Source organism: Taudactylus pleione, unplaced genomic scaffold (assembly GCF_031769625.1).
Source record: "Taudactylus pleione unplaced genomic scaffold, aTauple2 ptg000353l, whole genome shotgun sequence".
Taxonomy (NCBI): Eukaryota; Metazoa; Chordata; class Amphibia; order Anura; family Myobatrachidae; genus Taudactylus; species Taudactylus pleione.
Window position 1 is genome coordinate 1,240,494 of NW_028284754.1, and position 15,817 is coordinate 1,256,310.

At 42.2% G+C, this 15,817-nt stretch overlaps 1 protein-coding gene across 1 annotated transcript in view; it reads left to right on the plus strand.

Moving 5' to 3' along the window:
• The window catches only part of LOC148508605 (uncharacterized), a 653,608-nt gene that overhangs the window by 452,241 nt on the left and 185,550 nt on the right, over positions 1 to 15,817 (plus strand). Inside the window, exon 19 of the mRNA XM_088444305.1 lies at positions 11,165 to 11,215. Within this exon, the coding sequence (XP_088300431.1) occupies positions 11,165 to 11,215 (51 nt within the window). The remainder of the gene's footprint in view (positions 1 to 11,164; positions 11,216 to 15,817) is intronic.

A 15,817-nucleotide genomic window follows, 5' to 3' on the forward strand; every position in this document is an offset into this window, starting at 1 on the left:
ATTGCGTGGCAGACAGGCCCTTAACACCACACGCCAATCTTTATTAGTTGGCTCATGAGAACTACCCAAATTCCTCAAAAATCTTTGACATTTGGCTAGTTCCTTTTTGGGATCGGGGAAATCATTTATGATGGAATTTAGCTCCGCTCTTGTCCAAGGACAATGCATTACCACTTCCCTCATGGGCACTACACCGTTCGCATCTGTATTTCCATTCAGAACAGTTATTCTCCGAATGGGATGCAGACCGGCAGCGCTGCTACCTTTGACCTTGTTACCTGGCTGGGGGTTTAATCTGTTGCTGCTACATATGGTATTAACAACTCCCTCTATGGGTGCAGAGGGTGTTAGCACTTCCCATGCTGTTACTGATGGAGACGGCGGCACCACTCGTGATTGTCGTGGTGCAGCATCTATCATTTGTACAGCATGGGAAATGGCAGACATTGCAATAGGCTCATCATCCACATCATGAACATTTTCTTTATGGTTGCTTAAGAGAGAGTACAAATTGCTTGTTAAATTTTTATGTTTTTTTTCGATAACTGTACTTGCACCCCCATCCACATAAGGTGGCGGTGGTGCGCGTGAACTGCTGACAATACCTTCCACAATGCTACCTTGCTGCACATGCGTGCTATTTTGTGGCTCGCATGCATTGCAATCTAGCGCTGCGGGTGTATTTTCTGGCAATGTGTTCGCGACACTGGTTTGCGTCGCTTGCACATTTTTAAGCCACGCATCCCCTTCATGCTGCCAGAATTGTAAACATTCATAATATTTTACCTTTTTACCTTGAGACTGCATCAAACTGATGTGGTCCCGGACATTATTCAATACATCCTTGTCAAAACTACCAATTCTGGGAAACGGTCTAGCACTCTTCATCGTTGTCTTAAACCACACATCACAATACCTTATTGCATAAGTACTGTACTTTGTATGCATAATTCGACGGGCTGATCCAAGCGGCGCTTCCATTAGCAGCACATCATTGTCTAACATCTTTATTGTTTGTGTAGCTCCCATCTTGAGACAACTCCTACGTTTTTCAATAAAGATTTAAACTGGTGATAGACAGTCAAGATACTTTCACTTACCTGTGGACGCCTTTGAAAAAGGGTGTATCCACCAAACCCTATGAAGGACCTCTAGGTGCCTTCACCCACCTATGCAAGGAAGATGCTCCCATACAATAAATCCCTTTTTGACTACGTTTCAACTGCTAGGGGGCAGCAAAGTACCCTTTTTGTTCCAGTTGATTTCGTCCACCCTCTCACCAGCTCACAATCACAATCTAACCAAGACTATGTGGTTCAATTATAATGTTCAAATAAGCCTAACAGATCACACACATTGATTACTGAACACTATAATCACGCTGGGAGCCGAACCCTAACAAAAATAACAAACCATACACCTGCTCTGTGTAAAAGTAAATGGTATGCTGCTACCGAGTCACTAGGTCACCTTCCTGCGCCTAGCACTTAGGGATCCTACAATACCCTTAACATTTAGGTCCCGAGTTGCACCCTAAATGAACACTCACAGTTACACACTTTTTTCCTGTGCAGAAAAATACACGTTAACCCAGATATTGGCAACAATTGGAAAATGTAAACCTCAACAACTTTGTTTAAACACATGGCAGCACAACCGGAAATACGTATACGCTATTGTGTGACTAGTCGCATACACAATAATGCGACTACCACACAACAGTATGACACAACCTTTAGCTGCGTACGCAAAAGTGCATCTTTACTGTGCACGCAAAACTGTGACTCAGCCGCATGCGCAATACTGCGGTGACCCCTGTTAACGTGAAATACTATCAACAAAGGAAAACAAACTTTTTCCTCTCTTGTCCCTGGATTCTAGTCAGCATACCCTGATTCACATGATAACGGATAGCAATCTCTCAGCACCAAGTGGTTGCAGGGAAAACTGCGTGTGGCCACTATCCACCCTTTGGTGAGATATCGATAACCATATGTATCGTGTGAGCAGGTAAGTGACCTCACACTATGAGCCCCCAACTAACGATACTGAATTTGAACCTCTATACACTCCTGCCTATACCTTCTAATATCCTTCCTATAAACCTCTAAGGATGACGCTATTTTGCGTACGCAGTCATACAGTAAACAAAGACTCCAGACCTTGAACCTGTGGTTCCAAAGCACAAAGTATTATTCAAGTAAAAGTACAGTCAGTTACACGCTATGATCTAAGTACAATTTAGTGCAAAGAAATTATACAGACCCAAGTACAGTTATACATACACATGCGCTTCTGGACCAGATACCGGCATCAGCAAAAAACCTCCGTCAATCAGCATTCAGCAAGAAGACTCTCAACTGGGGTCACTACACACACATTTATACCCTCACAGAAACAGACAACACAAAAGAGAAGCTTGTTGCTGATGCCATTGGTTCCCAAGGGGGATGCATCTGTTACAGAACATTTAACAGGTTGATTCAAATAGACACAGTCCAGCCTCCAACAGCTGGATGCGTCCGTTTCCCGCCTCATGCAAATCCAAACAGTTGGTCATACAATGTACATTTCGGTGCTTTAAGTCTATGCAGTCCTTAAGTTGAGAATGCATGTTGCGATCTTCACACCGATGATACCGGAATGCTGTTGAAAGAGTGCAGATCTGTATAATACCAAACATGGCTTACTTATCACGTATAAAACCTTAGCTACCAAATAACCTTTATTCCACAGCAATTACTATAAATGAACAAACTTGAATCTTATACTTTAAAGCTTATGGAACCTTTTATGTAAATATGTAATGTGTAAGTATGCAGGGTTTGATATAAAGACACTAGTTAACTTGGGGCAGTGTGTGCGTATGAAAGTAATAAACAGCATTTTCATACAGGATCTTATGCATTCGCTAATGTGTGACTAGTTAACAGCGCAATTGTGCGTATTTGTGTGTGTATGGGGTATAGTGAAAGATGCAATCACAGTGTGAGCTTAGCTAAAATGGCGCTCAGCAGCCATTTGCAAAATGGCGTCTTGCAATCTCATTTCCAAGATGGCGTCTTGCAGCCAGTCGCAAGATGGTGTCGTTACAATCTAATTTTAAGCTGATCTTGTCTCAGCAAATTATTCAGCTTCGACAATATGCATGTATTGGTACGGATTCCTCCCCACTTTTCAAAGATCCCCTTATCCATAGAACAGGTAAGTTATCTAAAAAAATAGATAAAAAAGGGTGCGCCGCATAGTGTATTATCTTAAACATTTATTGAGAACATATTCCTTTTAACATCTGTCATAAAAAACATACCAATGGAGGCGGTCAGACCACTGCAGGTATAAACAGCACAAACAATCAAGTCTCCAGGACCAGCAGCTTGTCTCACCAGCAAAACTCATATCACATAGTAGTCACTAGAACTTCGTCAGAGGGCTGGCCTAGCATATGCAAGTATCCCCATATAAACGCAATGTAGCCACACATTTCATTACATAGCAATAAACTTCGATACTGTTCAGCTACAAAGTGCAACCTATTAGCAATGTTTAGACATACATATGTATTGCCGCTTTTGCTAAGCAAAATCTTTGGAATAATAAACAGTCACCAATATAAGTTAAATATAGTGTCAATTAACATTGCTAATTACAGCATGCATTGACATGCAATTACGACAGCATAATATTATATACACATAATATAAATGTAGCAATAATATGATTATAATTAAGATAACATTTTATATAAAACAAGGCAAATTCATAACATATATCACTAAAGTGACAGGCAGCAGCATATGGCATAGCCAAAATTATTTAAAAAAAATTATACACATTATCTGTTCAAAATGTTTAAAAACACATACATCATATAAACAAATCGTATAACCACATGAAAATTATGAATTCATTAAAAACAAACTAGTAACAATCCAACTACAGTATCTTAGAGCAAAAATGTTGTAATCTCAAATCCTTCAAATCCTCCAAGGGATGCAATGTATTTAGAGTGACAATCCAAAAGGTTTCCCGTTTAGATAATAAATTAAGTCTGTCACCACCTCTTTGATCTAATTTCATGTGTTACAGGCCAAGAAATCTAAGGTTATGTATTTTGCTTGCTTGCCATATTTTAAAATGCCATGGGACACTGATTATCAGATATTTTATATTTCTAGTATGTTCCAAGATTCTGATTATCAGAGGACGCTTAGTCTTCCCCACGTATTTTTTTACTACAACCACATATTACCATATAAATAACATAGGTAGTATTGCAGTTAATTACACCCTTTATTTTATATTCTTTTGGGCCATCATTACCAACAAAAGTCTTCTGACATTTCAAGCCGTATTAACACACTTTATAAGAATTACAAGTAAAAAATCCTACAGCTTTACTAAAAAATGATACGGGTTTTAAATGGTCGTTCAACACAAGCAATAGACTGAGGCACATTAAATTATTTAAGGTTCTTGCTCTTCTAAAAACAAGTTCAGCTCTGTCAGGAAAAAACTGAGAATATATCAGATATATTTTAAACAGATGCCAGTGTCTATTTAAAATTCTTATAATATCCTCAATCTGACTTGATAAGCAAGTAAAAAAAAGGGCATTTAATATTATCACTTTTCTCTCTCTTTATCTTATAATTCAATAATGTTGATCTTTCAAGGCTTTTTGCTCTGCCTACGGTGGCATTAATTAAATCTAGTGGATATCCTTTCCCAAGAAATCTTGTGACAATAACTTTGGATTGATCTTCAAACATTTCTAAGGTAGAACAATTTCGTCTCAATCTCACTAGTTGGGAAAATGGGATATTTCTCTTCCACTGACCAAAATGACAACTTTTATATTCTAGATAATTATTGCTGTCAACAGTTTTAAAATGGGTTGAGGTATTTATCTCTTTACCATCTCCTTGACAATTCCTCACACACATCGCTAGATCTAAACAAGCTATTTTCTCAGGTTGAAACTCAGAGGTGAAACCCAAATTAAATTCATTCACATTTAAATAATGTACAAACTCAAAGTATTCCGATTCTGATCCACACCAGACAATTAACAAATCGTCTATGTAACATTTAAAAAGGATTAATTAATCTAAGAATGGATTATTAACATAGATATATTATTTCTCCCATTCACCAAGAAAGAGATTCGCCACACTGGGAGCACAAATCGTCCCCATTGCAATTCCATATGTCTGCTCATAAATATCACCTAAAAAGGTTAAATAGTTATGTTTTAGTACAAAACGGATTGCATTAATCATAAACTCAATTTTCAGGGGATACATGTCAGGATCGCTTCTCTATTTTAACACATTCCAAACCCTTCTCATGTGCGATTGAAGTATAGAGCGATTGGACATCAATTGTGCCCCATTTGTGTTAATCATTCCACCTAAAATCATGTAGTATCTGTAGTACATGCGTGGAATCCTTTATATATGAATCTAATAAATTAACATATTTTTTCAAATACACATCAATATATTCTGATATTCTTGAGGTTAATGAATTCACACCAGAAACTATTGGGTGACCAGGAGGTGATATCTGGTCCTTATGTACAGTATCTTTGTCAGATGGTAAATTGTAGCAATTCTGGGAGTTTCATTGTGTAGATATTTATATTCATCATGTGTGAGTACCTTATCCTTTAACCCCTTATCTAGTAGCCTCTTCAAATCTATAAAATATTCTATAGTTGGATCACAATATAGTTTACAACATACAATTTACTATCGGATAGCAATCTATTCATCTCCTGTACATATTTCTCACTAGTCATGATAACAAGGCCTCCCACTTGTCCGCCTGTTTAATTACCAATTCTTTATTATCAACTAACATTTTTAATCATTGTATTTCCCCTTTCATAAGGTTATCTCTGATCCTAGGGGTATTGGTAGTTTTATCTAAATCTTTTTTAACTAATTTAGAAAAAAGATCCAAGCAAGAACCACGTGATTCAATAGGGTAAAATGTACTTTGTTTTTTTAGGCCTTTAGTTCCCCAATGGTTTACTTCCCAAATCTTTACCAGAGTCAAACATTTATTCTCATTCCGTATATAATGTCTTTTCAGTGTCATTTTATGTATGTATACTGCAAGTTTAAATCGATATATGTTTGGAATTTAATACTTCCCGTGGTCGGTGCAAAGCTAAGCTCTTTTTGTAATAAACCACTGGTGGTAATTGAAAGTGTTACCTTAGATAGGTTAAAAATACCTATTTTATTTAAATCCTCTGGTTCGTTTGATTGAGCGCCATTTTTTTGTGGGACTTTGTCCCCTTCTTTTACCTCTATGTCTCTGAACCTTTTCCTTGTTCCTTCTACAGTTTGATTTGTTGAAAGTTTGTCACGTCCAGGAACAAACATTTTCTGGCCTCTGTATAAAAAACTACTTGGTGAACTTTCATTATCATGCAAGTTCTTTAATGCTTGATATCTATTGGAAAGTATCAGGGAAAAATCCCTTCTACCCCTAACAGGCTCTATCCATAATTTCTTTCTAGAAACTGTCTGCCATCTATAAGGGGAGTTATCCATTCTTGTTAATTGGTTCCGATTATTGATGGGTAATATTTGTTTGAAGTCCTCCCATATGGGATTATATCTAACATAAATCTGTTACTGCCATTTAAAATCATAAGCAGTCGTTAAGCTGTTTTCGAATTGTGTGCTAATTCCGCACTTGACCCTTGTCATAATTCTCTTTATCCCTTTTAAACTTGCAACTTACAATTTCCTTTTCAATTGTACTAATCTTGTTTTCAATATTTTCTGAAAATTGTCTAAACTCATCCATATTGGCAGAATGTAATCATTTTATTCAACCTCAATACTATCCTTTTCTATATCCTGTAATATTTTTTTCTTTTCATACACAATGAGCCACATTAAATCTAAGGCACCCTCATCCAAATTCCTGAACCATTCTTTTAAAAATGTATCATTTGATTGACCAAAAGTGGGATTCTTATTTATCCTCAAACCTCTTGGTATCCTGCTACATTTAATATAATCTTCCAGACCTACTATATCCCACCAGACTCTTGTTTCTTTTATCAACAGCCACTCTGTTTTTATAAAGAGGTCTTGTGTGGAGCATTCACTATTTAAAACAGGAGTTTCCATTACTGCATCATCACAGAAAACTTTCAAACACTCCTCTGATCTTTTAGATCTTAAACCAGCAAATCTGGTTGTTGATAAAAGAAAAAAAGAATTTGGTGGGATATAGTTTAACACAAATCTCATGTCCTCACATTCCTCCCTCACTTTTTAGGCCTTGTTCCCAGGGGTGATCAGGAAACACTACTGACTGGGTGAGGTGGTGATGGGTCTTCCTGGGTTGCGTAGAACTGGGTCTGGTTCCTGCTGATGGGACAAGCCATCCATGTGTCTGGGATCTCTACCAAGTGACAGGTCACAGATTGTGGCCATTGATCCCACCGAGAACCCTGGTGATGGCCTGAGAGTGTCCTCGAGTGCTGTCACCAATGACTGTGCTTGGCTCCGGGTGATAGCTCCAACACAATAACTAGCCAATCCACTGCACAGATAAGTTACCAGAAAAACAAGTCCCACCTCCTTTTCCCTTTAGTCAAGGCCCCAATGCAAGTGTACCCAGGCCATGGGTATAATGGTTATCTGCTCTCCTGCCATGGAAATTTTAATTTTCTGTTTCTCCAACAGTTGACATTGAGGGTCTAACTCTGGTTGGACCAGGGTGATGGAGACGGTGGAGTCTCTCAATTCTCGCAGTTCCTGCCCATTGACTTTAACAGGCTGTAGGTGGGCCTTCATGTTATCCAAGGTAGCTTTCCCAATAGCTGCTATAACCTCCATTTGGTATGCTACTTCCTCCACCTCTGGCACATCAGGAATGCAGTTCCCCTCCCCACACCAAATGCCATTTCCTGGCACAAAGCTACCCTGGGTAAAGCTGGTTGGGCACCTAGAAATGGTCCTCTTCACCACAGACAGTCTCATTGCACATGCCCTACCTGGCAACAGTTCTAGCACTGCCAAGGCTCGGAATGTGCTGGGCCCCGTGGTCTTGCATTGGCCATTTGCAGAGCTGGGGTGTGTAGTGGGGCCAGGTGCTGGGTTGCCAGGGAGAGATTTTGGAACTGTTGGGGGCATTGGGGGGCAGACCTTTCATCCGGGTTGGCTCTTCTCCACTGGGGCATGTTAGCTGTGAACTCAGGTATGCTGCTTTCTCAGGAGTGTTGGGGTTCTGATCCGCCACCTACTCTCTAATTTCCAGGGCCATCTTGTTAAGTAACTGTTCCAGGATAATAAAATTTTTATCATCCACTACCATAAGTGCTCACTTTCTGACCAGCCACAGTTCCATCGCAACAGGTTAGTAAACTCTGTAAATGATGAATCCCCTTTCCATGACATTGACCGGAACTTGCTACAGTACGACTCAGCAGTCACCGCATATCTGGCAAGCAGCACCCCATGGACCTCCTCATATGCCAGTGTCTGTTCTGGACTCAAAGCAGGGCACGCATCCAGCACCCATCCACTCAGACTGGGTAACAAATATTGAGCCCACTCTGCTGCCTCAATCCTATGCATAGTCATCACTGATCCAAACATATGCAAATGGGTATCAATATCTGAGCTGGCCTCATCAAAAGGTGGGATGTCCTGATATTGCAGCCTGGCTGTCTGCCTTACCAATGCTGGTGGGGCAGGGGTGTAGGTCTGTGCTCCCAAGGCAGCCCCCAGTATGGCTGCACTTTATCCTAATGCTGCCAGCATCTCCTGCAACTGATCTGCCCCTCCAATGATAGGCATTGCACCTGAAGCAGTTGTCCCACTGGTTCACTGACCCTCAGTTGGCTCTGGTACATCATCCTTATCATCCTCCTCCTTTGGATGATCTTGGTCCCACTGGGCTATTAATATTTCTCTGGTATCCTGTGCATAAAACTCAATCTGTTTTGTTCGGCAGAAATCCTGCAGTTGGCCTTTCTTGAGGTATTGGTAGCATAGTGGTGCTGATTCCATTCCCTGCTGTATTTTATGACTTTATGCTTGAAGGCTGGTGTCTGAATGTTCCCACTGTTGTTGTCGCCAAAAGTGAGAATACAGAGTTCTCTCAATTACCCAGCAGATGAAAGCAAAGTGATGGTTTATTTTGTACGGCACACCAAAATAGGGAATATGCAATGGCAAGAGGTAAACACAGGGAACAGGCAACATGCAAGTAGCAGTCCAGACATAGGCAGTCCAAATAGAGTATAAAGGGCCTGATGCAGAGCCGGACGCTCTGACAAGAGTGCTCACTCTGAATCAGGGCCATCCTAGCTCAAATTGGAGCGGCCTCCTGGCCGCTCGCATAGCTGTGGGTGACCACCCACAGCTTATGCGAGTGGCCAAAAATATGGTCGCGATGGTCAAGACCATCGTGACCATTGGGCTTGCGATGAGACCCTTGCGGTAGGGTCTCATCTGCCGCAAGCCCAGAGTGCTTTTGGCTCTATCAGAACCAAAAACACTCCCACTGACATCACTAGTGAGGTCAGTGGGGCCAGACCCAAACAATAGGCGTTCCCATGGGAATGCTTCCGTCTGGGCAGCCACGCCCCTGGCACGCCCACCAAAGGGGGCGTGCTGTCATGCACCATCGACAGCATGCCCCCTTTTGTGCGAGACCTCTAACAACGGCTACCCCATCGTTATTTGGGTCTCACGAATGCACACGATGGAGGCACCTCCATCGTGCGCATGCACATTTGGGCAACATCGACCCGCTTGCAAGCATACAGCGCTCGTGAGCGGGTCTGAAGGAGACCCAAAGTTCCAGGACAAGTCCACCAAATAGCCAACAACACACAGTTTCATACAGTAGAAACTATAAAAGTTCACACAGAAGTGATAACGTATACGACTACGCAAGCATTTACAGGATACTATACAGTCGAACCTACCACAGTTCACACAGCAGTGATTGAGTTCAAGTCCACACCAGAGAATGAAGATCTCCCCACAGGAGTTTCCAGATGCATAAATCCACCCAATCTTTTCCAGGATACCACACAGTCGAAACTACTACCATTCACACAACATTGATAGCCTATACAAACACACAGGACTGGTCATGCATTCCACTAAGCACCTTGGAAGTGTGACTAACAAGTGGGGCTGCCTTTGGTGACTTCTTTTAAAAACTTCCAAGTTTCCACGGTCCTTGTGACCACCCAGAGGAGTTGCACCATTTCCTGATTGGTTCGAGTCCCTTATCCTATAACTTCCTCCTACCTCCCCAAGATATTACTTCTCTGATGAACACTCACGGGGCTGGCTCTGTACAGTCAGCCAGACTCCAATGAGGGACAAAGGCAGGCAAATGGAAGGGGATGTAAGTCCTGAGTGTCCCTTGCAGAGGTGGAAATTAACCCATGATGTCTTTTGCTCTGTGAGGTGTTACATTGCTCTACTGGTTATGAATAAAACTGACATATGGATAAGGGCTAAACATCAAGTGCTAAAAAGCATTGCACATTACATTTTTAACACACATCTCATGTCCTCACACATGGCGACTTTGGAATACAAAATTATAGATCAAGAACCTGAATCGATTTGAAGTGGTAACAGAGCACGTAAATTTCTACATTTAGAATCATGTTAGATTTTTGGCTTAGACACTGTCAAACCCAGGGGGTTAAATGATTCTCTATGATTAATATATTTTATTTAATCAAAGTTACTTGAGATATTATATATACATTTTAGATTATAGTTGTTGTTACATTCTATGATGTTAAGATGTACTTTGTAATAGGAGATCTCATGTTGGCTGCCCAGTCTTTTCATATACAATAATCTTTGAATTTAATATATTTTCATATAAGGATTTTTTATATATAAATCTAATATTTTATGTTGCATACATATTTGAGACATATATTATGGATTGATATTTTATCATTAAGTATCATATGTACTTATTTGCACATACTTATTTGCACAATGCCTGAGCAGTTTATTTTTCTCACATTATCATGTGACATGATTGTACACATGTCTTAAACAGTTTTTAGTCACTCTATTAATGTTGTTTATGTTTTTAGTGGTTTTTAAGTATTAACAGTAACACTGCCTTGTTTATTATGTTTCCATAGAAGAGCTGGAGTCATCCACGACGTCACTTCCGACAACTGTTTCCACGATTGGTAAGTGCACCTATTTAATGTTTCACTGTATTCATGATTGTTTACTGTCCTGAAGAAGGGAAGCACATCCCTGAAAAGTCAATTTATGCAGTAAAGTTTCACTGTTATTTACATGATGTGACAAGTCCCTGAGTGCCGCCTTATTTTTGTGGATATATATATATATATATATATATATATACACATATACATATAGATAATAGAACTGGATCAGAGCTCCAAAAAGTGCCACACAGTAAAGATATTGACATAAAAGTACAAAGTGCCAGTGCTAATGGTACATATATACCAAATGACCAATTCAAAAAGAGCTGAGTTGTATAGATAAATATATGAATATAGAAACAATGCAATTTATTAGTAAAATAAGGAGGGGTACATACATAAATATCATGCAGACAATATAAAACAAATAACAGGTGCAGGATGGGAGACCAGTTGACCGGCGCCATGTAGGACATCACCGGAGCACCAATCACCAGAGGTAAGAGAAATTAAGGGGGGAGGCTGTGAGAGTGCTCGCAGGGGGGCCACAGTCATGAGCATTGGGGTAGTGGTGGCTGGTCGGCACATGCGCGGGCACCTTGTCACTGGATTGTTTCTGAAAAATACAGTGATAAGGCTGTGGAGGGGATTTGCAGGGACATAGCTTTATCACAAACTTTTTATAAATCCCTGTGAATTCACAATGCAAATTCAGTCAGTAAGATCACACTACAATCTGCATTTTAATGCAGATTTTAATAAATAGGGCCCAAAGTGTCTTACTAATTTTGTCTCCATGTCCTGCAGCTGTAATGAGAAATTCCTGGAAGAATTGCACTACTAGTACATTAGAAAAATTTAGGGGTGAGCGGGTTCGGTTTTACTCGGATTTACTCGGTTCTTATCGCCACTTTACCGCAAATTTGGATTTATTATATTGGCTATCCAAAACACATGATAGGCGATAGCCAATAAAATGCAGTTTAAAGATCCGAGTAAATCCGAGTAAAACCGAACCCGCTCACCCCTAATTAGAATCCTTTAGGCCAGGGCCAAATTATAGGCAGGACAGACAGAGTGGTCACCCAGGGGCCCCCACACATTTGGGGCCTGCACACAACTGCAAACATTGCCCAAATTTAGCCACTCTGGACCCTACCTTGGTTGCTTTTTCTATTCTCTATTCTTCTTTCCTTCTCTCGCCCTCACCTTATCTTTCCCCCTCCCTCCCTCTCTGTCCCCTTCCCCATCTCTGTCTTTCCCCTCTCTCTCTCTTTGTCTCCCTCTCTTCCTTTATCTCACCCTCTCTCTCCATTCCTCTCACACCCCCTCCCTCTGTCTCCCTCCCCCTCTCACTGTCTCTCTAACTTCCTTCCTGCCCCCTTTTCTCTATCTCCCTCTCCCTCCCCCTGTCTATCCCTCTCTCTCCTTTCCTCCCTACCTCCCTCTCTTCTTCCCTGTCTCTCCCACCCTCTCTACATGTCTCTATTCATATGTCTTTCTCCCTCTATCTCTCTCCCTCCCTCCATTTATCTCTCTGTCTCTATCTTCCTCCCTCTTTATCTCTCTATCTCTCTATCTGACCCTCACTATCTCCTTCTCTCCCTCCCATTCTCTATTCTTCTTTCCTTCTGTTGCCCTCCCATTATCTCTCCCCCTCCCTCCCTCTTTCTCCATATATGTCCCCTCTTCCCTCCGTCTCTTTCTTTACCCTCTATCTGTCTCCCTTTTTCTCCCTATCTTCCTCTATCTCAATCTTTCTCTCCCTCCCTCTCCCTCACCCTCTCTCTCTTTCCCTTTCCCTCTGTCTCCTTCCCTATCCCATTCTCCCTCTGTTTCTCTCCCTCCATGTCTCTCTCTTTCATTCTCTCCCTCCTCCATACCTCTCTCTCCTTCCTATCTATCTCTGTATCACTATCTCCTGCCCTGTCCCTCCCTCCATATTTCTCTCCATTTATCCATCCATGTCCCTCCCTCTTTCTTCCTCCACCTCCGTCACTCTCTCTCTTACTCCCTCTGCCTTCCCCCTACCTCTTTCTCTCCCCTACGCTCCCTCTCCCTCCCCTTTTCCTTTCTCTGTCTATCTCCACTCTCTCTATCTCTCTCTCCCCTTCCTCCTTCTTTGTCCCCTGCTTGCTCCCTCTCTTTTCTCCCTGTCTTCCTCTATCTCATTCTCTGTCTCACTCCTTCCCTTTTACTCTCTCCTCTCTATCCCTCCCTCTCTGTCACCATCCATGTCCCTTCCTCTCTTTCTCTCCCTCCCTCTCCCTCCTTCCTATCTCTCTAATTCCCTATCTGTCACTCCACCCTCTCTCCTCACTCCCTATCACCTTCCCGCCTCCCTCTTTCTCAATACCCTCCATCCGACACTCTCTCCCTCCCTGATTTTCCTTGTCCCCTCTCTCCCTCCCTCTGTCCCCTCCCTCTCTTTTTCTCCTCTCCCTCTCTCCTTCCCTCCCACTGCCCCCTCCCTCTCTTTTTGTCTCTCTATCTCCCTCATGTTCCTCCTCTCTCTATCTTCCTCTCTGTTCCTCTCCTTCCCTCTTTATCTATCTCCCTCCCTGTCCTTCCTTCCCTTTCTCTCTCTCCCTGTCAGTTCCTCTCTCTTTCTTTCTCCTCCTCATTTTATCTCTCTCTTCTCTCTCCCTCCCATTCTATATCTTCCCCTCACTCTCTCTCCCCTCTTCCTCTGTCTCACTCTCTGGGCCTAATTCAGACCCGCTCACGAGCGCCAAGCGCTCGCAAGTGGGTCAATGTTGCCCAAGTGTGCATGCGCACGACGGAGGTGGCTCCGTCGAGCGCATGCGCGAGACCCGAATAATGATGCCCAAGCCATCGTTATGGGTCTCGCACCAAAGGGGGCATGCTGTCAATGCTGATTGACAGCATGCCCCTTTTGGTGGGCATGCTGGGGGCGTTGCTGCCCAGACGGAGGTGTTCCCATGGGAACACCTACCGTCTGGGGCCGGCCCCACTGACATCACTAGTGATATCAGTGGGAGTGCTTTTGGCTCTGATAGAGCCAAAAGCACTCCAGGGCTTGTGGCAGTGAGACCCTACCGCAAGGGTCTCGTCGCAAGCCCGATGGTCGCGATGGTCTTGACCATCATTTTGGCCGCTCGCTATAGCTGTGGGTGGTCACCCACAGCTATGCGAGCGGCCAGGAGGCCGCTCCAAAAAGGAGCAGGGACGGCCCTGATTCAGAGCGAGCACTGAATCTGCTTTAGACAGTAGCAAAAACTGGCTGAATTCCTATGTGAAAATAATATGTAACCTCTAATTTTGCTACTTTAAGTTGATATTTTGCAAATTAAATAGTTTTCCAGAGGAGACTGGAAAAGTTTATGATACCTGTTTTATAATGTCTGTATAAGTCATCTAGCAGAAAGTCCTTTGCCTGTTATTATTTGATACTGGGATGCAGCTACTGTATATTTAAGTACAATGCTGTAATAAGGTAAATAGATGAATAGAGTGTTACTGGAGACTAGCATGCACTCTAAAGATCCAATCACTAATTAGCAAGTTAGTTTTGGTTTCTGTCTTTACAGCTGTTTGTAGAGACTTTTGAGGGAGGATGGATGAGGGGTTCTTTGTGGTTGAAAGCCATAGTGATGAATTAGAACTCTCAGCAGATGTGCAGGGCTGTGATGAACAATTGATTACAGACCTCACTCTGATACTGGTCCCAGGTGTTCTGAAGTAGAGTAGGTGTCTGTCACTGGGGGAATCACAATCCTCCCTCAGTCCACATTCTCAGAGAGCCTGCCTCCTGTCCTACTGCCCACTATTTGCCTGGGAAAGTCCACATTGCTGTTTGTCAATAGCCAGGAGGGGAGAGTTTAAGGCAGTTTCCTTTGCATAAACAGACGTGCCTCTTGATATGTCCTTGGCTCTACCCAAGTCAGGGAAGCCGCACCTCCTTGCACTTTTCTGATGGACACAAAGGGGAGGCCGGTCTCAGAGTGCATTCCACTCTCCAGCTGCTGCCTTACAGAGAGTCTCTGCCCACCTTCTGGGGAGGGGAGTCTGCCTAACAGGGTCCACCTACAGTTCCATGATTTGGCCAATTTTGATACATTGAAATTACCAATTATGCAAATTGTGTAGTGTCCATGAATGAAAATGATGCCGATACGCATATCAGCGGATCATCCATCATATCCTCAGATCATACCTACAGCAGGTAAGATCTGGCAGTCTCGTACACAATTCACGGAATATCATTTAGTTTTTAGGCACTAACGATATGATGCCTGCATACATCACTTGACAGGCATTTCCCTAATGACAAAGATGCCTGCACAGATCGGTGAGATCTGTGCATGCATCTGTTTAATAAAAAATGCATGTCAAGTAAATGAAACAAAAAAAACTATGTGGCCTCTACCAAAGCATAACATCCCAGGACTTTTGAGAGGCAGTCCTAGTTGTCAAAATACAGGGGAAAAAAGACATATGGGTCCCCAGTATTTAGCACAACCAGCATTGGGCTCAGTGAGCCAGTCCTGGTTTGGAAATGCAGATGACATAAAGTAGGGGTCCTTGGTATTTTCCATAACCAGTACCAGGCTCTTTCTAGCAGGGTGTAATGCTACAGCCAGGGGAACCCTTTCA